This window comes from Hippopotamus amphibius, chromosome 1 (genome assembly GCF_030028045.1).
Source record: "Hippopotamus amphibius kiboko isolate mHipAmp2 chromosome 1, mHipAmp2.hap2, whole genome shotgun sequence".
NCBI classification, from domain to species: domain Eukaryota; kingdom Metazoa; phylum Chordata; class Mammalia; order Artiodactyla; family Hippopotamidae; genus Hippopotamus; species Hippopotamus amphibius.
This window is the reverse complement of record NC_080186.1, coordinates 80,358,025-80,381,597: the sequence shown is the minus strand read 5'-3', so window position 1 is coordinate 80,381,597 and position 23,573 is coordinate 80,358,025. Positions and strand designations below refer to the sequence as shown.

General features: G+C 36.6%; 1 protein-coding gene and 1 pseudogene across 1 annotated transcript in view; both read left to right on the top strand.

The window, feature by feature from the left end:
- The window catches only part of EFCAB7 (EF-hand calcium binding domain 7), a 58,880-nt gene extending 40,471 nt beyond the window's left edge, over nucleotides 1-18,409 (top strand). The window contains exons 12-14 of the mRNA XM_057717476.1: nucleotides 14,328-14,537; nucleotides 17,070-17,177; nucleotides 18,155-18,409. Coding sequence (XP_057573459.1) covers nucleotides 14,328-14,537; nucleotides 17,070-17,177; nucleotides 18,155-18,229 — 393 coding nt within the window. The 3' untranslated portion in view covers nucleotides 18,230-18,409. The remainder of the gene's footprint in view (nucleotides 1-14,327; nucleotides 14,538-17,069; nucleotides 17,178-18,154) is intronic.
- A 248-nt stretch (nucleotides 18,410-18,657) lies between these two features.
- Nucleotides 18,658-19,587, top strand: LOC130830245 (glycerophosphodiester phosphodiesterase 1-like; annotated as a pseudogene).
- Nucleotides 19,588-23,573: the final 3,986 nt, after the last annotated feature.

The following is a 23,573-nucleotide window of genomic DNA, read 5'->3' as shown; positions in this document are numbered from 1 at the left end:
TTAGTAAAGTAGCAGGATACAAAATGAATGCACAGAAATCTCTTGCATTCCTATACACTAACAACGGAAGAGCAGAAAGAGAAATTAAGGAAACTCTCCCATTCACCATTGCAACAAAAAGAATAAAATACCTAGGAATAAACCTGCCTAAGGAGGCAAAAGATCTGTATGCAGAAAACTTTAAGACATTGTTGAAAGAAATCAAAGACGACACAAACAGATGGAGGGACATACCATGTTCCTGGATTGGAAGAATCAACATCGTGGAAATGTCTGTACTACCCAAAGCAATTTACAGATTCAATGCAATCCTGATCAAATTACCAATGGCATTTTTCACAGAACTAGAGCAAGAAATCTTATGATTTGTATGGAAATGCAAAAGACCCCGAATAGCCAAAGCAATCTTGAAAAGGAAAAATGGAGTTGGTGGAATCAGGCTTCCTGACTTCAAACTATACTACAAGGCCATAGTGATCAAAACAGTATGGTACTGGCACAAAAATAGAAAGGACGATCAATGGAATAGAATAGAGAACTCAGAAGTAAGCCCAAACACATATGGGCACCTTATCTTTGACAAAGGAGGCACGAGTCTACAATGGAAAAAAGACAGCCTCTTCAATAAGTGGTGCTGGGAAAATTGGACAGCAACATGTCAAAGAATGAAATTAGAACACTTCCTAACACCATACACAAAAATAAACTCCAAATGGATTAAAGACCTACATGTAAGGCCAGACACTATCAAACTCCTAGAGGAAAACCTAGGCAGAACACTCTATGACATCCATCAAAGCAACATCCTTTTGGACCCACCTCCTAGAATCATGGAAATAAAATCAAGAATAAATGAATGGGGGGAGAAAAAGATGGCGGCGAAGTAGAGAGACGTGGAGTGCATCCCTCTCCACAGATGCATTGGGAATGCACGGAAGGAGGCAGTCATTCCCACAGAGAACCAGCTGAATACCAGCAGACGGCCTCGGACACCGGAAAGGGCTGCGGAGAACCTGACATAGCCGGTAGGGAGGCATCTACGAGGGCTCAAAGAGGGTGAAGCGGCGGAGCTGTGGCAGACGGGAGGGAGTGAGAAACATACGGAGGGTCCGCAGCGCAGCTCAGCGTTCCCGGACCGAGACATCGATCCGCGGCTGAACGGAGGGTCCAGGAGCGGGAGCGTGGGAACCGGAGAGCTGGTTCAGGGGGAGAAACATTGTTGCCGGTAGGGTGACGGACCGAGAGGACAGGAGGGAGGAGGTCCGCGGAGAGGAGTGCCGATCCCTGAGAGCTGCCCGGCCATGATGGCGGCTGGAGGCTGCAGGCTCCCGGGCGGCGGGGAGGAGCCGCGCGCATAGCCTCTCCCTCTCTTTCTGCGCCTCTGCAACAGGCAGCGGAGAGACGCCCTGCGGGGCCACATAAGGCGCTCAGGGATAACAAGTACCCTCAGGCACTCGGGCGGGGCTAGATTAAAACTCCTTGCAACGCCAGCAGCAGGGAGGCTGCCGAGAGAAAAAAAAAAAAAAAAAACCAGCATCAAAAAGAAAAAACCCCGAGAGAGGCCCAACTCTAAGACTTTCTGTGTACGCCTGAGCCACCAGCGCTCTATGCAACAGGCACCTCCAAGCCTGACTGAAGCAACAGTGCGCCACTGCTCACTCCCTCCCAGGAGAAGGAGCCACTATTGCACCCTCTCCCTCCCCACACACCGAGGCTTACAGACGAACAATAAAGGAACCTCTGCTGGTCACAGAATAATGCAAAAAAAAAAAAAACCCAAGGCAAGGAAAAGGACACTTACAGCTGAGACGCTAAGGAAACAGAAATAGTAGTATCAATACCTATTGAACTGGTCCATTCGGGGATCAGTTCTGGATTTTTTTTTTTTTTTTTTTTGATTTATTAAATACGATCTTAGCCCTAAGGGATCTACAAGTTTTACAACAAAATTTTATAAGGATATTTTTCACTCTTTTTTTTTTTTTTTTTTTTTTTTTTTTTTGCCTTTTAAAATACTTCTATATCTAGCTAAGTTTTTGGTAGTACGGACAAAATATCTTTCCTACTTTCCTTTCATCCCTTTCTTTTATACACTTCTATTCCTTTCTTTTTCTTTGCATATTTCCAACCACATTACGCTCTTCTGTTCCCCTTTCTTCCAGCCATTTTAAGTGTATTTTATCTTAACATACTTATAAGCAACACTATCGGTCTGCTCAGACTCCTTGCTCTATTCTCCAGATGATGCACTGCCTTGGTATTAATATTAGGCTTTTGTCTTTATCTTAGTTCTTAGTACAGTTGTCTAATTACATTCTGAGAATCTCCATTCTCTCTGGTGGTACTCCAGCTCTTTTCTATATTTGATCCTAGCTTACAAAATCTCCCTGGATTGATGTTTGTATGTGTAGGGTGTTATTTGTTGTTTGTTTGCTTTTGCTTTTGTCTCTGATTCGTTCTGTTTCAGTTGTCAATTTCTGCTGGGTTTCTCTCTGAATATCTGATAGCACACTGGGGTTCTGTCAGGTCTTTCTAGAGCCTTATGTCCTAACGGATTCAATAATTGTGTGTCTTATACATGTATGTGTTTCCTAGACTGAATATTCGTCTAATCCAATACTTGGACATTAGTCTGAGGCTTGGACAGTCTTCTATAAACACCTCTATCACCAGGACAAGCAACCCCAAAAGCTTGGACAACCATGAGGAAACAAAGAAACACCATGCAGGCAAAGGAGCAGGAAAAAAACCCACAAGACCAAATAAATGAGGAGGAAATAGGAAAAATGCCTGAAAAAGAATTTAGAGTAATGATAGTAAAAATGATACAAAATCTCGATAACAAATTAGAGAAAGTACAAGAAACAGTTCATAAGAACTCAGAAAAACAAACAGCAATGGATAACAAAATAACTGAAATTAAAAATACTCTAGATGCTCTAACCAGCAGAATGACTGAGGCAGAAGAACGAATAAGTGAGTTGGAAGATAGAATGGAAGAAATAAACGCCACAGAGCAGGAAAAAGATAAAAAAATAAAAAGACTAGAAGACAGCCTCAGAGACCTCAGTGATAACCTTAAACGTACCAACATTCGAATTATAGGCATCCCAGAAGAAGAAGAAAACAAGAAAGGGTCTGTGAAAATATGTGAAGAGGTTCTAGTGGAAAACTTCCCCAACATGGGAAAGGAAATAATTCACCAAGTCCAAGAAGCACAGAGAGTCCCATACAGAATAAACCCAAGGAGAAATACACCAAGACACATATTAATCAAACTAACGACAATTCAACACAAAGAAAAAATATTAAAAGCAGCAAGAGAAAAGCAACAAACAACATATAAGGGAAAACCCATCAGGATAACAGCTGACCTTTCTACAGAAACTCTGCAGGCCAGAAGGGAATGGCAGGATATACTGAAAGTCCTGAAAGAGAGAAACCTACAGCCAAGAATACTTTACCCAGCAAGAATCTCATTCAGATTTGAGGGAGAAATCAAAAGCTTTCCAGACAAGCAAAAGTTAAGAGAATTCAGCACCACCAAACCAGCCTTACAACAAGTGCTAAAGGACCTTCTCTAAGTAGGAAACACAAGAAAAGGAAAACACCTACAAATACAAACCCAAAACAATTCAGAAAATGGTAATTGGAACACACATGTCAATAATCACTTTAAATGTAAATGGATTAAATGCTCCAACCAAAAGACACAGACTGGCTGAATGGATACAAAAACAAGACCCTTCTATATGCTGCCTACAAGAAACCCACTTCAGACCAAGGGATACATATAGACTGAAAGTGAAGGGATGGAAAAAGATATTCCATGCAAATGGAAGTCAAAAGAAAGCTGGAGTAGCAATACTCATATCAGACAAATTAGACTTGAAAGTAAAGACTATTAAAAGAGACAAGGAAGGGCACTACATAATGATCAAGGGATCCATCCAAGAAGAACATATCACAATGGTAAATATCTATGCCCCCAATATAGGAGCACTTCAATACATAAGGCAAATGCTAACAGCTATAAAAGGGGACATCGACAGTAACACAATTATAGTGGGAGACTTGAACACCCCACTTACATCAATGGACAGATCATCCAAACAGAAAATAAATAAAGACACACAAGCTTTAAATGACACATTAGACCATCTCGACTTAATTGATATTTATAGGACATTCCATCCAAAAACGACAGACTACACTTTCTTCTCAAGTGCACACGGAACATTTTCCAGGATAGATCACATCCTGGGTCACAAATCAAACCTCAGCAAATTCAAGAAAATTGAAATCATATCAAGCATCTTCTCAGACCACAATGCCATGAGACTAGATATCAATTACAGGAAAAAAACTGCAAAAAATACAAACACATGGAGGCTAAACAATTCACTATTAAACAACCAAGGAATCACTACAGAAATCAAAGAGGAAATCAAAAAGTATCTAGAAACAAATGACAACGAAAACACAACAACCCAAAACCTATGGGACGCAGCAAAAGCAGTTCTAAGAGGGAAGTTTATAGCAATACAGTCCTACCTTAAGAAACAAGAAAATGATCGAATAAACAACCTAACCTTACACCTCAAACAACTAGAGAAAGAAGAACAAAGAAACCCCAAAATGAGCAGAAGGAAAGAAATCATAAAGATCAGAGCAGAAATAAATGAAAAAGAAAGGAAAGAAACCATAAGAAAAATCAATAAAACTAAAAGCTGGTTCTTTGAGAAGATTAACAAAATTGATAAACCATTAGCCAGACTCATCAAGAAAAAAAGGGAGAAGATGCAAATCAACAGAATTAGAAATGAAAAAGGAGAAGTCACAACGGACACCTCAGAAATACAAAACATCATGAGAGACTACTACAAGCAACTATATGCCAATCAATTGGATAACCTGGAAGAAATGGATACATTCTTAGAAAAATACAATCTTCCAAGACTGAACCAGGAAGAAATAGAAACCATGAACAGACCAATCACAAGTACAGAAATTGAGGCAGTGATTAAAAATCTCCCAACACACAAAAGCCCAGGACCAGATGGATTCACAGGCGAATTCTATCAAACATTTCGAGAAGAGTTAACACCTATCCTTCTCAAACTCTTCCAAAATATTGCAGAAGGCGGAGCACTCCCAAACTCATTCTATGAGGCTACCATCACCCTGATACCAAAACCAGGCAAAGATGTCACAAAAAAAGAAAACTACAGACCAATATCACTGATGAATATAGATGCAAAAATCCTCAACAAAATACTAGCTAACAGACTGCAACAGCACATTAAAAAAATCATACACCACGATCAAGTGGGGTTTATCCCTGGGATGCAAGGATTCTTCAATATACGCAAATCAATCAACGTGATACATCATATCAACAAATTGAAGGATAAAAACCATATGATCATTTCAATAGATGCAGAAAAAGCTTTTGACAAAGTTCAACATCCATTTATGATAAAAGCTCTCCAGAAAATGGGCATAGAAGGAAATTACCTCAACATCATAAAAGCCATATATGACAAACCAAAAGCCAACATTGTTCTCAATGGAGAAAAACTGGAAGAATTCCCTCTAAGAACAGGAACAAGACAAGGGTGTCCACTCTCACCACTGTTATTCAACATAGTTTTGGAAGTGTTAGCCACAGCAATCAGAGAAGAAAAAGAAATTAAAGGAATCCAAATTGGAAAAGAAGAAGTAAAATTATCACTCTTTGCAGATGACATGATACTATATATAGAAAACCCTAAAGACTCTACCAGAAAACTGCTAGCACTCATTGATGAGTTTAGTAAAGTAGCAGGATACAAAATTAATGCACAGAAATCTCTTGCATTCCTATACACGAACAACGGAAGAGCAGAAAGAGAAATTAAGGAAACTCTCCCATTCACCATTGCAACCAAAAGAATAAAATACCTAGGAATAAACCTGCCTAAGGAGGCAAAAGATCTGTATGCAGAAAACTTTAAGACATTGATGAAAGAAATCAAAGATGACATAAACAGATGGAGGGATATACCATGTTCCTGGATTGGAAGAATCAACATCGTGAAAATGACTGTACTACCCAAAGCAATTTACAGATTTAATGCAATCCCGATCAGATTACCAATGGCATTTTCCACAGAACTAGAGCAAGAAATCTTACGATTTGTATGGAAATGCAAAAGACCCCGAATAGCCAAAGCAATCTTGAGAAGGAAAAATGGAGTTGGTGGAATCAGGCTTCCTGACTTCAAACTATACTACAAGGCCATAGTGATCAAGACAGTATGGTACTGGCACAAAAATAGAAAGGAAGATCAATGGAACAGAATAGAGAACTCAGAAGTAAGCCCAAACACATATGGGCACCTTATCTTTGACAAAGGAGGCACGAGTATACAATGGAAAAAAGACAGCCTCTTCAATAAGTGGTGCTGGGAAAATTGGACAGCAACATGTAAAAGAATGAAATTAGAACACTTCCTAACACCATACACAAAAATAAACTCCAAATGGATTAAAGACCTACATGTAAGGCCAGACACTATCAAACTCCTAGAGGAAAACATAGGCAGAACACTCTTTGACATACATCAAAGCAACATCCTTTTTGACCCACCTCCTAGAATCATGGAAATAAAATCAAGAATAAACGAATGGGACCTCATGAAACTTAAAAGCTTTTGCACAGCAAAAGAAACCATAAACAAGACTAAAAGGCAACCCTCAGAATGGGAAAAAATAATTGCCTCTGAAACAACGGACAAAGGATTAACCTCCAAAATATACAAGCAGCTCATGCAGCTTCATACCAAAAAAGCAAATAACCCAATCCACAAATGGGCAGAAGACCTAAATAGACATTTCTCCAAAGAAGACATACAGATGGCCAACAAACACATGAAAAGATGCTCAACATCACTCATCATCAGAGAAATGCAAGTCAAAGCCACAATGAGGTATCACCTCACACCAATCAGAATGGCCATCATCACAAAGTCTGGAAACAACAAATGTTGGAGAGGGTGTGGAGAAAAGGGAACTCTCCTGCACTGTTGGTGGGACTGTAAGTTGGTACAGCCACTATGGAAAACAATTTGGAGGTTCCTTAAAAAACTACAAATAGAACTACCATATGATCCAGTCATCCCACTCCTGGGCATATACCCAAAGAAAACCATAATCCCAAAAGAAACTTGTACCATCATGTTTATTGCAGCACTCTTTACAATAGCCAGGACATGGAAGCAACCTAAATGCCCATCAACAAATGAATGGATACAGAAGATGTGGCATATATATACAATGGAATATTACTCAGCTATAAAAAGGGATGAGATGGAGCTATATGTAATGAGGTGGATAGAACTACAATCTGTCATACAGAGTGAAGTAAGTCAGAAAGAGAAAGACAAATATTGTATGCTAACTCACATATACGGAATATAAAAATGGTACTGATGAACTCAGTGACAAGAACAGGGATGCAGATACAGAGAATGGACTGGAGAACTCGAGGTATGGGGGGAGGCGGGGGGTGAAGGGGAAACTGAGAAGAAGCGGGAGAGTAGTACAGACATATATATACTACCACCTGTAAAATAGTCAGTGGGAAGTTGTTGTATAACAAAGGGAGTCCAACTCGAGGATGGAAGATGCCTTAGAGGACTGGGGCAGGGAGGGTGGGGGGGAATCGAGGGGGGGGCGTCAAGGAAGGGAGGGAATATGGGGATATGTGTAAAAAAAACAATTGATTGAACCTGGTGTACCCCCAAAAAAAATAAAATAAAATAATAAAAAAAAAAAAAAAAAAAAAAAGAATAAATGAATGGGACCTCATGAAACTTAAAAGCTTTTGCACAGCAAAAGAAACCATAAACAAGACTAAAAGGCAGCCCTCAGAATGGGAAAAAATAATTGCCTCTGAAACAACGGACAAAGGATTAACCTCCAAAATATACAAGCAGCTCATGCAGCTTCATACCAAAAAAGCAAATAACCCAATCCACAAATGGGCAGAAGATCTAAATAGACATTTCTCCAAAGAAGACATACAGATGGCCAACAAACACATGAAAAGATGCTCAACATCACTCATCATCAGAGAAATGCAAGTCAAAGCCACAATGAGGTATCACCTCACACCAATCAGAATGGCCATCATCACAAAGTCTGGAAACAACAAATGTTGGAGAGGGTGTGGAGAAAAGGGAACTCTCCTGCACTGTTGGTGGGACTGTAAGTTGGTACAGCCACTATGGAAAACAATTTGGAGGTTCCTTAAAAAACTACAAATAGAACTACCATATGATCCAGTCATCCCACTCCTGGGCATATACCCAAAGAAAACCATAATCCCAAAAGAAACTTGTACCATCATGTTTATTGCAGCACTCTTTACAATAGCCAGGACATGGAAGCAACCTAAATGCCCATCAACAAATGAATGGATACAGAAGATGTGGCATATATATACAATGGAATATTACTCAGCTATAAAAAGGGATGAGATGGAGCTATATGTAATGAGGTGGATGGAACTACAATCTGTCATACATAGTGAAGTAAGTCAGAAAGAGAAGGACAAATATTGTATGCTAACTCACATATATGGAATCTAAAAATGGTACTGATGAACTCAGTGACAAGAACAAGGATGCAGATACAGAGAATGGACTGGAGAACTCGAGGTATGGGAGGGGGCGGGGGGTGAAGGGGAAGCTGAGATGAAGCGAGAGAGTAGCACAGACATATATATACTACCAACTGTAAAATAGGCAGTGGGAAGTTGTTGTATAACAAAGGGAGTCCAACTCGAGGATGGAAGATGCCTTGGAGGACTGGGGCAGGGAGGGTGGGGGGGACTCAAGTGGGGGGAGTCAAGGAAGGGAGAGAATATGGGGATATGTGTATAAAAACAGATGATTGAACCTGGTGTACCCCCCAAAAAATAAAAAATTTTAAAAAAATAGGAAAAATCAATAAAACAAAGAGGTGGCTTTTTGAAAGGCTACGCAAAATTGACAAAAACCTCTGGCCAGGCTAACCAAGAAGAAAAGAGAGAGGACCCAAATTAACAAAATAAGAAATGAAAGAGAAGAAATAACCGATACTGCAGAAATACAAAAATCCAAAAGAGAATACTATGAACAATTATATGCCAACAAGTTGGACAAGCTAGAAGAAATGGACAAGTTTCTAGAAACATAAAGCCCACCAAAACTGAATCAAGAAGAAGTAGGTAATTTGAACAGATCAATCACTAGAAGTGAAATAGAATGTATAATTAAAAAAAAAAAAAACTTTCATGCGAACAGAAGTCCAGAACCAATGGCTTCACTGGGGAATTCTACCAAACATACAAAGAAGAACTTGTCCCAAGCCTTCTCAAACTCTTCCAAAAGACTGAAGAGGAGGAAACACTCCCAAAGTCATTCTGTGAAGCCACGATAACCCTGATACCAAAATCAAAGACACTACCAAGAAAGAAAATTATAGGCCAATATCTTTGGTGAATATAGATACAAAAATTCTAACAACACATAAAAAAGATCATATACTGTGATCAAATGGATTCATCTCTGGTGACAGGGATGGTTCAACATAAACAACTCAGTTGATGTGATACACCACATCAACAAAAGCGAAGACAAAAACCACATGATCATCACAATACTTGCAGAAAAAGCATTTGATAAAATTCAACATCCATTCATGATAAAAACTCTTACTGAAATGGAATTAGAGGGAACATATCTCAACATAATAAAAGCTATTTATGACAAACCCACAGCCAACATAATATTCAGTGATAAAAGCTGAAAGCCTTCCCACTGAAATCTGGAACAAGACAGGGATGCCCATTCTCACCACTTCCTTTCAACATAGTATTGGAAGTCCTAGCCACAGCAATCAGATAAGAAAAAGAAATAAAAGGTATCCAAATTGAAAGGGAAGAGGTAAAATTGTCATTATATGCAGATGACATGACATACTCTATATAGAAAATCCTAAAGACTCCACATAAAAACTACTAGAACTGGTCTTGAGAGGAAGCTTCTTACTTCATATGGTCATGTGCTTATTGAAAGGTTTTTGGGTTAGCAGTTAATTCCATGGACTGTCAGCTTCTGGAGTTTCTCTGGAAAACCTCACTTTAGGATCTTTAAAGGATATATCATTACAATTCTGTTAAGGCCTTTATCATTTTTCCAGAGATTTGGCAATGATAAAGACAAAAATGTTTTTGAGTAAGGAGCAAAGCCTTACGTAATCCAAATTTATGAATAATTGTTCCAGTTAAATGTGTCCCTTGTCATGGGATCAGTAGTTTGGAATGTCCTAGGCAGTCATGATGGCTGTGACCTTTCTACAGGGAAATATTTTGATCTATTCTGAAAAGAAATGTGCTATTATTCGTACTACATATTTATAAACCATAGCAGGAGAGGCAACTGTATAAATTCAATTTGGAAATGCCCAGAGTCTTTTAAAGCATAGTCTCAGTTCATGTCCCTCAATTTTTCTAGGTTAATTTAGTTACAGATAAAGCACGGACTGATTTCATCCTTCATTATCCTAAGAAGGTTTTTCCGTAGTGTTTGGTATTATAGCCAGTTTGTCCCTATTGGAATGAGTTGTTTCAAGGAGAATTTTATCTAGTGTCCAGGTGGCTATTATAACCTGATTGTACCCATTGTTTCTCTTCAGAATTTGGGAGGCCAAATTTTGTATACCTACAATGGAATCTTTGAACTTTTCCATGGATTTTATTCTGTTATTTTATTACAGTGCTTTTACATAAGGACTTTAGTCAGAGTAGTCTGTTTTAGTATAATGATCTGTTAAAAGTATTTGTATAGTACTTCTAAAGTATTTCTGTGGTATCTATAGTACAGATATTAGCTTCTATAGAACTTCTTTTACTATCTCTTCCCTTCTGATAGCAATTATTTTAGGTATCAAATAATGTGTTGTTCATTTTTAGAGTACTTGAGAAAGTGCAAAAAACCTTGTTTTTTCTATAACATTTTTAAAAAGTCAGTTATTCTAAAAGTATACTAGCTGTTAGTTTATATATATTTTACTCTCTTCTTCTGGTAATTTGATATGCCTTAGAGAGAGCCATAATTTAATCGTTTGAGCTAAGCTATTTCATGGTAAGGAAACAGATTTTACAAAAGAGACTAGGCTACTTATTGTATGTCAAGCCTAGTGTCATCCTTTTTATTTTTTAATATAACCCCATCAATGAATAATATTAAGTCAGGATTTGGTATTGAAGCATCCAAAAATTTTTTTCTGGGCATGGATATGTCTTGATTTACAGAATCATTATGAGGAGATTCTCCTCATTCAGTAAGGGTTATAGAGTTGTTGGATTAAAAGTATTACGTCAGTGGATGGTAATACAGGGAGAAAGTAATAATTAATAATTAGTATAAATATGTTGAGTGTTTCCATTAGTGATAGGGATATACACATGTGGTAACATTTTATTTAAAGGATTTATGCAAAATCTGAAGGTATTTGGACTGATTTAGTTTTGGCTGATACCTGTAAGTGCTCTGAGACAATGAGGCTATTCAGTTAAGGTACTGACTTTGATAGGCATTGGTTCTTTGATGTGTGCTATGTTATTGAGTTAATATACCTAGAGCATGACCTAACATTTTCATGTTTGGTGAAAAAAAAAAAAGAAACATTTATGATAATCTAGGAAGAATCCATTTATAATCTTATGAGCTGTGTTCTAATTGGTTTGAATATGTCTGTAGAATCTTTTGCCCATAAGGATTCTGGAACCATAGCTATTTCTTTGGCAATTTCTTGAATTATATATTCTGTAAGTAATCTAATGTCTAGATGAGCTGTATTTTGATCCCATCTATTAAATTAGTAGGTATTGTGTCACAAAGACTAACCAAAGTATCAGTTACAGGTTAGGATTTAGGAAAGGGCTTAGGATTGTTTGAAATCTCATTAATTGGATGGTTTTAGGACACCAAAGTTTATTTTATTTTAAGCATTCTATAAGTTACTATACACTCTCAGTTTGTCTTATTTTTTTCCTCCACTCTCAGGCATAGCCAGTCATTTTTACTTTATTTTTTCTTATTAAATCCCCTAATTTTAGATTTTAGACGTATAGGTTATCCATTCCCTCTATCAACTTATAAAGGCAGATCCTCTTTCAAAGAGCAACGTAACTTCTTTATTGTTCTTCCTGCAAGAGCATTGCTGCTATATCACCATAACAATAATTTGCTGTTTTATTGAATGTTGATAAGCAAAATGTATGTCTAGTTTTCCCCTTTTTTTCCTTCTCTTCCTTTTTAAAAGAGAATTTCATGGTATAAATTCCCTTTAGAATTCAGAACTGGGAAAAATTTACTTCATTTTTTTAGATTTTGAGAGCTATGTAACACACTCTAATTCACTTTCATCTTGGCTAACAGGTAGCTAAGAGCCACATTTTGTGCAAAATTTAAGTAGCATGCCCTAATCTAGCTTTTCTTATTACAGTCTTCCCCATCTTCCTTATTATATATTGTTAATATTTTTACAATTAACAGTTTATAATGAAGAGTTTTCTTCCTTATTGTATGCTTTCTATATTAACTTAGTAGGATAAAAAAGATAAGTAAATAAAAGAGCATGCCCATAAACAGAAAAAAATAATATGATTAAAGGGCACTTTTTTTTAGAGTAGATAAAATTTTATTTAAAAATTTTAGGGAATATGTCTTTAACAAAGACCTTTAACATGTTTATGTTCAGTGATATCTGAACATAATATTGATACTCTTTGGTCAATAAAACAGATAACCAAGACTTGAAAAATGGTAAAATGATACCAGAATCTATTCAGTACTGAAAAAATAAATGAAACCTTTAAAATGCCACAATCATAATTATTATAATTTTTTTAGAATTCTATATTGTAAAATATTTTAACACATATTACCTACTAGATATTTCTAGCAACTGTTGGCAGAATATATACTGTTTATCCCCACTTTCTCCCCAGTGAAGAAACCAAGCCTCATAGAAGCTGTGACCTCCCCAGACCATGTAGCTAGTAAATGGCAAAACGCAGTTACAAACTCAGATCTGCTTTCTATTCCAACAATTTTTCAGTCTACTACCTCTTAAAAAAAAGGTGACTTTTTTATGGCCAAAGGTTGGAGTCATTAAATATTTTAAAACTTTTTTTTAAAAATAAAAATGTATACTGTTCTACTAACTTCAGACGTTTATCTTTTGTCCCCATAATAAAAAGTTGATCATCAATGTGTGATTCATTTACTCAATGAGTACATTTTAATGCCTATATATAAAGTAAGCTTATAATAAAGAGGCACTGAGGTTACGGTGATGCATAAAATAGTCAAAAATTCTGCCCTCATGGACATCCCATGAAGGAGGATGACGAATTAAATGCAATATTAATAAAATCATTTCAAAAGTGTTTTCAAGGAAACAAGCCAGTGGCCAAAGTAGAGAACAGTGGGGGAGTGGAGGAGATTGGGGGACCAGAGCAGCTTTCTCTGCAGAAGTGACACTTAAGCTTAAACCTGAAGGAGGAAGATGAGATACATATGTGAAAAGATGTGAATCTTCCAAGCAGGGAGAATACTACATACAAAATCCCTGACACAGGAAAGAGCTTTATTTGTTCTGGAATATGAAAGACCAGAGTAACTGGAGCATCACAAAGCAGGAACCTGGGTTCTATAGAGAGGCAGAGGCTACCATGTGCAGCATCTTGTAGGCTATGGTAAAGACTAAAGAGTAGACATTAGAAAAATCTATTTCCAAATGCAGAAAATCTCTTTAGATCTCAGATTTTTAAAGGTGCTTTCACTAACTTTACACTAACTTTAAACTGTGTGAATTAATTTTTCTTCATTTAGTTATTTTTGGTACTCTGTATTTGTGTATTAAGTTTCAATTATAAACGTAATTTCTTTAAAGCCTATTGATGAATTCTTTCTGTAGTCTTAAAGTTAGGAAAGGAAATTAAGTAACGAACATGACATGAGTTAGCTTTAAAGCAAATGGAGGGGTTGACATAAAGGAGGTTTCTTTCCTTTTCTATAAACAAATTATCAGCTAATACACAACCAAAAAATCATGCTTTTTTATCACTCAATTCATAGTACTAATTTTCCTCTTAAATGTGTATCAGAAGGACAAGCTAGAAAGTGTAGTATGTCTTCTTAAATCATATGATAAACATGTTAATAGTAAATAATTTATTGATAAATTCTATCAAAAGGCTAAAACAAGGTTTGCTTTTTTTTTCATTTCAGGCATGCCCATTTGTCATTGATATCTATGCAGATAAATGCAAGCCAAGAATTAAAGCTGTCCATATGGAGGCATGCAGCGGGCAACTTGAGAAGGCCATTTGTAAATCTGTTCTTAACAAAGGCAATGCCAAAGTAATGGATGGCTATGAAGATATAATTGTACATACTTATAAGCGTGACACCTGGATAACGTCAGTTATTGAAAACAAGGTATCAGTTATGAGGTGGTTCTCCTCATAACTACAATGTTTACTAATATGTTCCATCTTCTTTCTTACCCATTCTTGCATAGTAATTAAATACCCCATTACATTAGTAATATCTGTAATAGTCAGTTTATTCTTTTTTCTTCTCAGGTTTCTAACTCAAACTGGGCGTGATAATTTTTATAGATTTTTAAAGTATATAATATTTCCTTTATTTATGAGATATTTGGTTTTTTGTGTTTATGAGGCAATTGTTTTTCTCTTAAAATATTATGAAAATTAAATATTTGGAGATCTATGAAGATAGAGCATAATCTGGGTACAAAATATTTTATTTACTTGGTTACTAAAAGTCTTCACACATACATAGCTATTTTAAACAATAGACATCATGTTTTAAAGAAATATAAACAAAGTAAAAGAATTTAGCCCAACTTTTTACACAAACTCAGCAGTATCAGAAATCCTAAAGATTATCTTCATTTTATCTGATTAAATATATTCTACTGTCCAGGACCTGTTTTTTTGTTTTTTTGTTTTTTAATTTTATTTATTTATTATTTTTTGGGGGGGTACACCAAGTTCAATCAACTGTTTTTATACACATATCCCCGTATTCCCTCCCTTCCTTGACTCTCCCCTCCCCGAGTCCCCCCCACCCTCCTCGCCCCAGTCCTTTAAGGCATCTTCCATCCTCAAGTTGGACTCCCTTTGTTATACAACAACTTCCCACTGACTATCTATTTTACAGTTGGTAGTATATATATGTCTGTGCTACTCTCTCGCTTCGTCTCAGCTTCCCCTTCACCCCCCGCCCCCCAGGACCTGTTTTTATCAAGCCAATTATTTCTAGCTTTGGCTATCTTCTCTGCTACTATTGATATTGCAGGTCAGGAGAATACACGCATAAATTCTTGAAGTCAGATATACCCAGTTTTCTAGGAATTTTAAATTTTCATAAAACCTTACTCAAAATGACTAGGTTTTTAGAACTGTTGGCTTATTTCTTTTAGTTCCTGGGTGAGATTTACATTATTTTTATGCCTACCATAAATTTCTTAAAATGCTTAAGATTTGGCTGAATATTGAGTCAATGTGGTTATATGTTACGTAACTAATTCTCCTAGTCATAGATGGGGCCACTAGAAAGTATAACACAGTCTCTGCTTTCAAGGAGTTTATGGGCTAGTTGTAAAGGCAAAATTAATACTCTCGAAAGAGATCAAAGAATAGTTAAATGTTAAATTATATAGTACTGTTTGTATGTGCAATAAGAATTTTATTGTATTTGTATGTCTTGTAGTTGATGTTAATTTGGACTGTTTAGAAGTTGGGGAAGGATTTGTGATTGGGGGAAGGGAACTGTGATGTGGAATTTGAGCATGTGGTATAGGATTGGAAGGGTAACTAGGATTTAGATATGCAGAGAGGCAGCCTTTAGAAGCAGGGGAGACAGTATAAGGAGAAATATGAGTAAGAGTTAATGTGAACTATAGATGAAAGAGTGAGAATATTTCCTTTGTAAAAACAGAGAGCTTTATTTGGAGGAGTATTTGAAAGGTAAAAAACAGGTTGAGTGGGTCCAGATTTATATGTTATCTTGAAAACAAGATATCAATAGAAGAGTTTAGACTTAATGAAGTAAGATAGGTTCCCCAGCCAGTAGATTGTAATCTTCAAATGGATCATAACACTTTGGAGAGTGATTCCTAAGATCCAGCATGTTTCCATTGCTGCCCTCTATGTTTTTTTGTTTGTTTGCTTTTGGTTGCGTGTGTGTGTGTGTGTGTGTGTGTGTGTGTGTGTGTGTGCCTGCGCGCGCGTGTGTTCACATCCTGTGTGTTTTAAACACACATGCATTAAAAGGTGGAAGAGAGCCACTACCTCACCCCAATTCCTCTGCTCTGCTATTACCTTCATTTCTCAACCATCCATCTCCTTCTTTTCCCTCAAGGAAAATTAAATTTCCCTTCACCAAAATGAGGTAATAATAATATTTTAGAGCTTACCATGTGACAGGCACTTTAACACATTTACTTCTCACAACAAGCCAATGAGGTAAGTATTATACTATCCCCATTTTACTGAAAGGAAACTGAAGCACGGGGACATTAAATAACTTGCAAAGGTCTCACAGCTAAGTAGTAGAAGAGCTGAGAGATGAATTCAAGTAGTCTGATGTTATATTGACCCTTTGTAAGCATTAGGGAGTGATTGCAGGTTCTTTAGCAGGGGAATACTTTGGCTCCTACATTTCTCTTATATATCAGCTTCATTCTGCTTTCTCTTGCTTGCTAACCATCCTAGAGGCTGTTATCAATGATCTGTTATCGCAAGTATCACTTCTTCCATAAGATCTTCCTTGATACCTCAGTCTGAGCTAATGCTTCTGTATTTCTATACTGTCTTCTTTGTTCCTATGGAACCCTGTGCATATCTCTATCCCAAGACTGGCAAAGTGTTTTGTAATTATCATTTTGTTTGTATGTATTTAGTAAAGAAAGGACTAGCAACTTATGAAATCTTTTTTTTATAGTCAGATAATAAAGTGATTATTCACATCAACAATGAGCTGAGTAAAAACTGTGTAAACAACAGAGGACTCGACATATTTGCAGTAGAAGTGGCACCAAAATCTACAATGGTAATGCGTTGTTTTCTAATTAAAGCCTTTTGTTTTATCGATTTGAAAAAAAAAACATTTTTGCTATAAGTGCTATGAATAAATGTGTAGACATGAAATAAAGTAGAAAATTATTTTCAGTATGATATTTGTATTAGTACCGTCCTGTACTAGGAGACAGGAGACTGGTTCTAATCCAGTTCTCACTATTTGGTTCAATGATTATGGGACATTCACTTAACTTCTCTGTTTCAGTTTCTTTAAGTGTAAAATTAATGTAATACCACCAGTTTTAGGTACTTTAAAGATAAAAATAAAATGATATATGTGAAAGCACTGTTGAATATTATATAGAAATACAAAGTAGTATTCATAGTAATAGGACTTTTGATAATTCAAAATATTTTTATCTACATTATTAAGATTTTCTAAGGTAACCTAAAAGAGAAAATGCCTCTGAGTTTTAGATAACCAACCAAGTCAAGAGCTGAAGTTTTGGTGTTAGCAGAACTGTCGGTTTCAGATTTAGCCAGGAGTTCAAAGGCAGGGAGAGACCAGTAGACCCTGAAACTAGTTTAGTCAAGGGAAAAAGGAAAAGGCTTTCTATTCTTTTTTTCTCCATACTGTCCATGAAATCCTAAAACATTCTGGAACAGGTTAAGAAGAGTTTATCTTTTCTGTTATCCCAATGACAGTTTTTTTTAACTGTTCTAGGCTTACTGAGGGAAGAATATCTACTTCCCTTTCCACCACCCATCTTTACCCACATTCACAAATACCAACTATCAAATACTATATTACAGTAGAATTTAGGCTGGATTATCCTGTTAAGACATCAGATCATTGATTGCAGGTCCCTGCTAAGGACAAATATTAAAGAATTTTATCAGCACAGAGATATTTTTCATATAGGTTCTAGAAATGTTGTCCTATTGAAAAATTAGCCCAAAATTACAGTATATAAAAGGAAAGTAAAGGCTTTCTATTTTTATATGCAGGTTTGTCAACATGTAATGCCTCTGAATGAACGACAAGAATGGATATCTTATTGTGTGTATTCCCTTATATCTTAAACACTGTTTTTAGGAAATAATTTTGCTTGAGACTGTCAAACTAAGAAGAAGTACTTCTAGTTTATCTGTTATTTGTTGATCAACTAAATGCTAATCAATTTAACTGATGTACATAATCTGTTTAATTTGTATGCATTTGTTTCATGTCCATATTATATGCTTTATTATTAAAATAGAAATAATTTTTTAATGTGTGGCCTTATTAATTTAATGGGAAATCTGGGCATATTTCATTTATGATTAGTAAATTGAAATCAAATTACAGGTTACTTTTTAAAAAGTAATACTCAATGAATTCTATAAAATCCTATACACTTCTGATTCATTCATCAAAAAAAATCCTGGAATAAAATGTAAATTGGCAAGCTGCAGTGAGTACCTTGTGATTTATCCCTGTGCTCTGGCCTGCCAAGGAGCCTAGTGGATCCATGACTCCCATCCTCACCGGTATAGTCACAGGCACATGGCTGTGAGAGGACCAGGGGACCTCCAAGGCCCCTTTTCCTTCTTGCTGCTGCTGTGCAGCTGGTGACATGCAGCCCCTTCGCTGCTTGCTTCTTCACCAGCAGCCTCTGTCTCCTGCTGTACCTCTGCAGCCTTGAGCATGTGCCCTCCTGCAGGGTGCTGCCGGCGCTCAAGCCCCAGGACCGAGTTTCTACCATTGGCAGTGACAGCGCATCTGAAGACAATTGGATATTGCGTTTACTTCTGATGAGATTGCTGTCTTAATGCACAATAGCACAAGTAGAGATACAACGACTCGTGGGACTGGTTGATGTGTGGTTTGATACTTAAACAAATTAGAAAGTTTAATCATGCAGCAGATTACAGATTCAGGAATAATTTCCCTGCTGAGAAGATCCCCACCCTGAGGAAAGCTGAGGCAGAGTGCCTGAACCATAAGCTTACAGTCTTCTCTGATGTCAAAGGCCACGCACATATGGCTACTGTTGTGCTAAAGAAAATGTGTATGGAATTTCCTCAACTATACAATAATAGCATTTGCTCCTTCTTGCCAGAAGTTATCTATAAGATGAGATAAACAGATCACAATGTAGTAGTGGCTTTAACTCACAGACCTTGGAACCTTAACTAAAGGAGATGGGACTGGACACAGTCCATGTTTGTGGTAACGGATGTTTCATCTGCTCGGAGAATATGTAATATCTTACGGTACCTGTGTGGAATTTCAGGTTTCCTCATGCAAAAGGATTTTGTATCCCCAAACTACATAAAGAAGTAGTCACCTAAAGGCATTCAGGTTGTAGCTTGGACTGTTAATACATTTGATGAAAAAAAGTTACTGTGAATCCCATCTTGGTTCCAACTCTCTCACTGACAGCGTGTTGGAAGACTGAGTGTCAGTTCTAGAGACGCCCCCAACCCCTGCCCAAGGAAACGTGTACAGAAACTGCCTGCTGGTCTCATGCAGGGATATCAAAATACCCCTTGTGCTAGCCCAAACCCTGGGAGATCAGGTAGCTCACATAAGTAATAGTCAGTAGTTGCGTTTTTACCTGAACCAAAGCAAAACCTGGTGTTGCCAACATGCTCCATGGAATGCCTGAGTTCAGCACTTGCTCCTGAAAATCTGGGTCTGCAGAAAGGCACAGCAGCTCTTGCCCTGACCTAGGTGAGGCATACACCTTAACCCAGTAAGGATAAGCACAGATTGAGTTGTGAAATTTGGGGGTAGAGATGAAAACACATGGGAAATGCACCATCACTCAGAGTTGACATTTTAAAACTTGCCACACTTTTGTAACTTATTTATTTCAAATACTGCATTCAGCTATGTTATCAATGTATTGTGGCTGTCAAACTTGTGACAACACTAAAAATCATTAAAAGGAAAAAAATGTGAGTGCAGAAACAGCCATTTAATTATATACTGTATTTAGTTTTTCAATGAGAAAATATAATTAAAGCAAAATTTGGAGAAATTAATTTTTGTATTAAAGAAGCCAAAATCTAACCACAATGGTAGGAATATTTTGTTCTGACAGTAAATTGTTTAATGGATTTACTTGTGGATTATTTTTAATTAAATATATTTTGAAATAATAGAAATTAAATCTAAATAGCGTTTAATGAAGTAGTACAGTGCATGAAAAACTATATTAAGCAATTAAGAACTGTGTAACCATATCAGTAACAGAATACCTGGCTAGTAAATGTCAGCTTTTGAAATATGAATACCAGTATAGCAGTGTATTATTTTTACCCAGCACATGCTAGCACGTAGTTTAAATGTCACTTGGATTTTGGGCCCTTGATTAGATGTCTGTAAAATGGGTTGTCATTATCTAGCAGTTTGAATTCTTCGGATGATGTCTTAAAAAGTAATGCAATGTGAAAGCATTTTATTAATTGCCAAATGCTTTGTAAGTCAACTAAATGTGGCCCTATATTCTATTTCACAAAGTATTGAGTTGCAGGAAATAAATTATCTGGCTGTGTTACCAAAAGCATATAATAAAGTTGCTATCTTTGCCCCAAGTTGTAAAAAGGCTTTTTTATAATAGGATGATAGGTGACATAAAGTGATATCATTGGAACATGGAGACTCAAGAAAGAATAGTGAGCACTTAAGCCTTATCCTTCCATCACTGTCACCACTTAGACATACCAAGCCTTTTTTTTTTCTTTTTCCCATTACTCACTTATTAGAGGGGAAAAAAACCCAGCTATCTTATGGACCCATTTTCAATTACTCAGTCGAAAAGAAAGATATTTTGTTTCAAGTTAAACTTTCTTCCAAGTAAATGAAAATTCAAGGAAATGAGCTAGTTAATGAATATAATCTGGGTTCCATTTTTGGACCTTTAAGTAAATGATTTTTTTTCTCATTTTTAAATTTTATTTATTTATTTATTATTTTTTGGGGGGTACACCAAGTTCAATCATCTGTTTTTATACACATACCCCCGTATTCCCTTCCTCCCTTGACTCCCCCACCACCCTCCCTCGAGTCCCCCCCACCCTCCCCGTCCCAGTCCTCTAAGGCATCTTCCATCCTCCAGTTGGACTCCCTTTGTTATACAACAACTTCCCACTGGCTATCTACTTTACAGTTGGTAGTATCTATATGTCTGTGCTACTCTCTCGCTTCGTCTCAGCTTCCCCTTCACCCCCCGCCCCCTCCCAAACCTCGAGTTCTCCAGTCCATTCTCTGCACCTGCAAGTAAATGATTTTTTAAGGATTACTTTAGTACTGTGGTTGTAGAATATCCAGAAAAATTTAATTCAAATCCTGAAATACCAGACTCATAGGTTGATAGTAATTCTTTATTCAACTAAAATATAGTTAATTAACATGTAGGAGTGTTTTCTTTAAATTCAAGAGGTGCTACTCCTTTTCAGGGTCGTTTCGTGCAGGTTGACTATTATATTTTCAAAGGTAACTTTGCATGTTGTTTAATTTTAAAAGCACAGGATTCAACTTATGAAAAAAGACATCTAAATATCCCAAGTCTCTCCTGTGCTCTAGGTCCCATCCCTGCCTAGCTCCATTGTATCTGCATTAAAGCTCCCCATGAATGAATTTTATCTATAAACACTTCCTTGAAATTGGCTTTTTTCCATTATTATTCATACGTGTTCTAGACTTTTCAACTTTAAGAAACCTCTTGTTAGCCGTCTATCTCTATCATCATTCTGTCCTCCCCTTCACACTGAAAAGTCTTGAAAGAGTTGTCAACATTTGCTATACCTACTTTCTTGACTCTCATTCATTCTTTCCAGTTAATTCAACTAGTGGTTGTTCCTCCAAGGACATCAATAACTTTCTTATCATCATTAAATCCAGTGGATATTTTTAAGTTTTCTCTCCAGTGTTAGATATTGTTCATCTCTCTGACACCATATTCTCCAGGTTTTCTTCCAACCTCTGACCATTCCTTTTCACACTTTTTCCAACCATACTTCTGTACCTTCTCCCAATTTCCACATTCTCTTTCACCTCAGGCCCTTTGGATGTAATATTTCCTTCTTGCCCATAGAATAAGTCTTCCCTCCCATTTTCCTTTTCTTCCTTCAGGTCTCACCAAAGATGTCACTTTTCCCAAGAATCCTTTCCTGAGTACTCCTCCCACCAAGACCACTTTGATGGCCCTATTACTTTGTGCTCACTCTTTGTGGTCACACTCAGCATCCTATACTGGAATTACTGTTTATCTGTAACCTTCACTAGGCTGAAAGTAGGGATAGTTACAATTCTAGCTTATGTCATAGGATCCGTAATAGATATGCAATAAATATTTGTTGAATGATTGAATAAAGTGGGCAGAAAATTTAAACTTACATGTGGCATAATTTTTTCCTAGTTCTTGGGCTATTTGTAAATTAAAAATAGAAACATAGGAAAACATAAGAAAAGAAACACAAGGTCTCATTACCATTTATGCAGACTTTGTTTTTCATGTCATTAATTAACAGATTAAACAACTAAAACAAAATGAAGTATTTTTTCATTATCATGCAGTTTTAAGTGGAAGAGGAATAGACTAAATGATCACAGTAGTTCCTTCCTACTGTAAGATTCTACGGTTCTGATATTTTAAAACCAAATTAGTGTTAATTATCAAATGCTGTTGTAAGTAACTGTTAAATTACTATATTTAATAATTTTGTTAATTTTCCATTACATATTGTAGTAAACCTTTTTTTTTTTTTAAGCCAGTGGCCTTTTAGATCTATTTTTGTTGTAGGTTAAATATGAAGTAGAAACTTGATACACCACACTGATCATATTTTGGATATAATCCAGGAAAATGGAAATGTATTCCTGGTTTTGACCACCAGAGGGTGAGCATATGATTTCATTATTCATCAACGCACACATATGCTTGAGAGAGAGAGAGAGAGGCAGACACAATATTTCTCAGCCATGGGTTAAGTCCTTTATGACCTCTAAGACCGCTTTGGGGAAATACACTCTATATTGTGGATACAGCCATAGACAGCCATTCTTATTAAAGAGTATATAAAATTATTTCTAACTTGTGGATAATATATAAAATCATTTCTAACTTGTGGATACACCCATTCTTATTAGAGAATATATAAAATTCTTTCTAACTTGTGGATACTAAATCTTCAGCTTTTAAAAGGGTACTGACTTTACTTCATGAAGTTACAAATATAAGTACATAGAGAGATAGCCCTGAAAGCTTTACATGGGATTATAAAGCCTATCGTTGCTACTCAGCCTTGCTTAATGTCTGGAAAAAAATAAGAACTACATAAGGATTTGAGGAAAAATAAGGACAATGATGGAATTGATTTAGAGAAAATAGATTATATGGAGACACAATTTAGGGGCCAGGGACATGATATGGTTGCT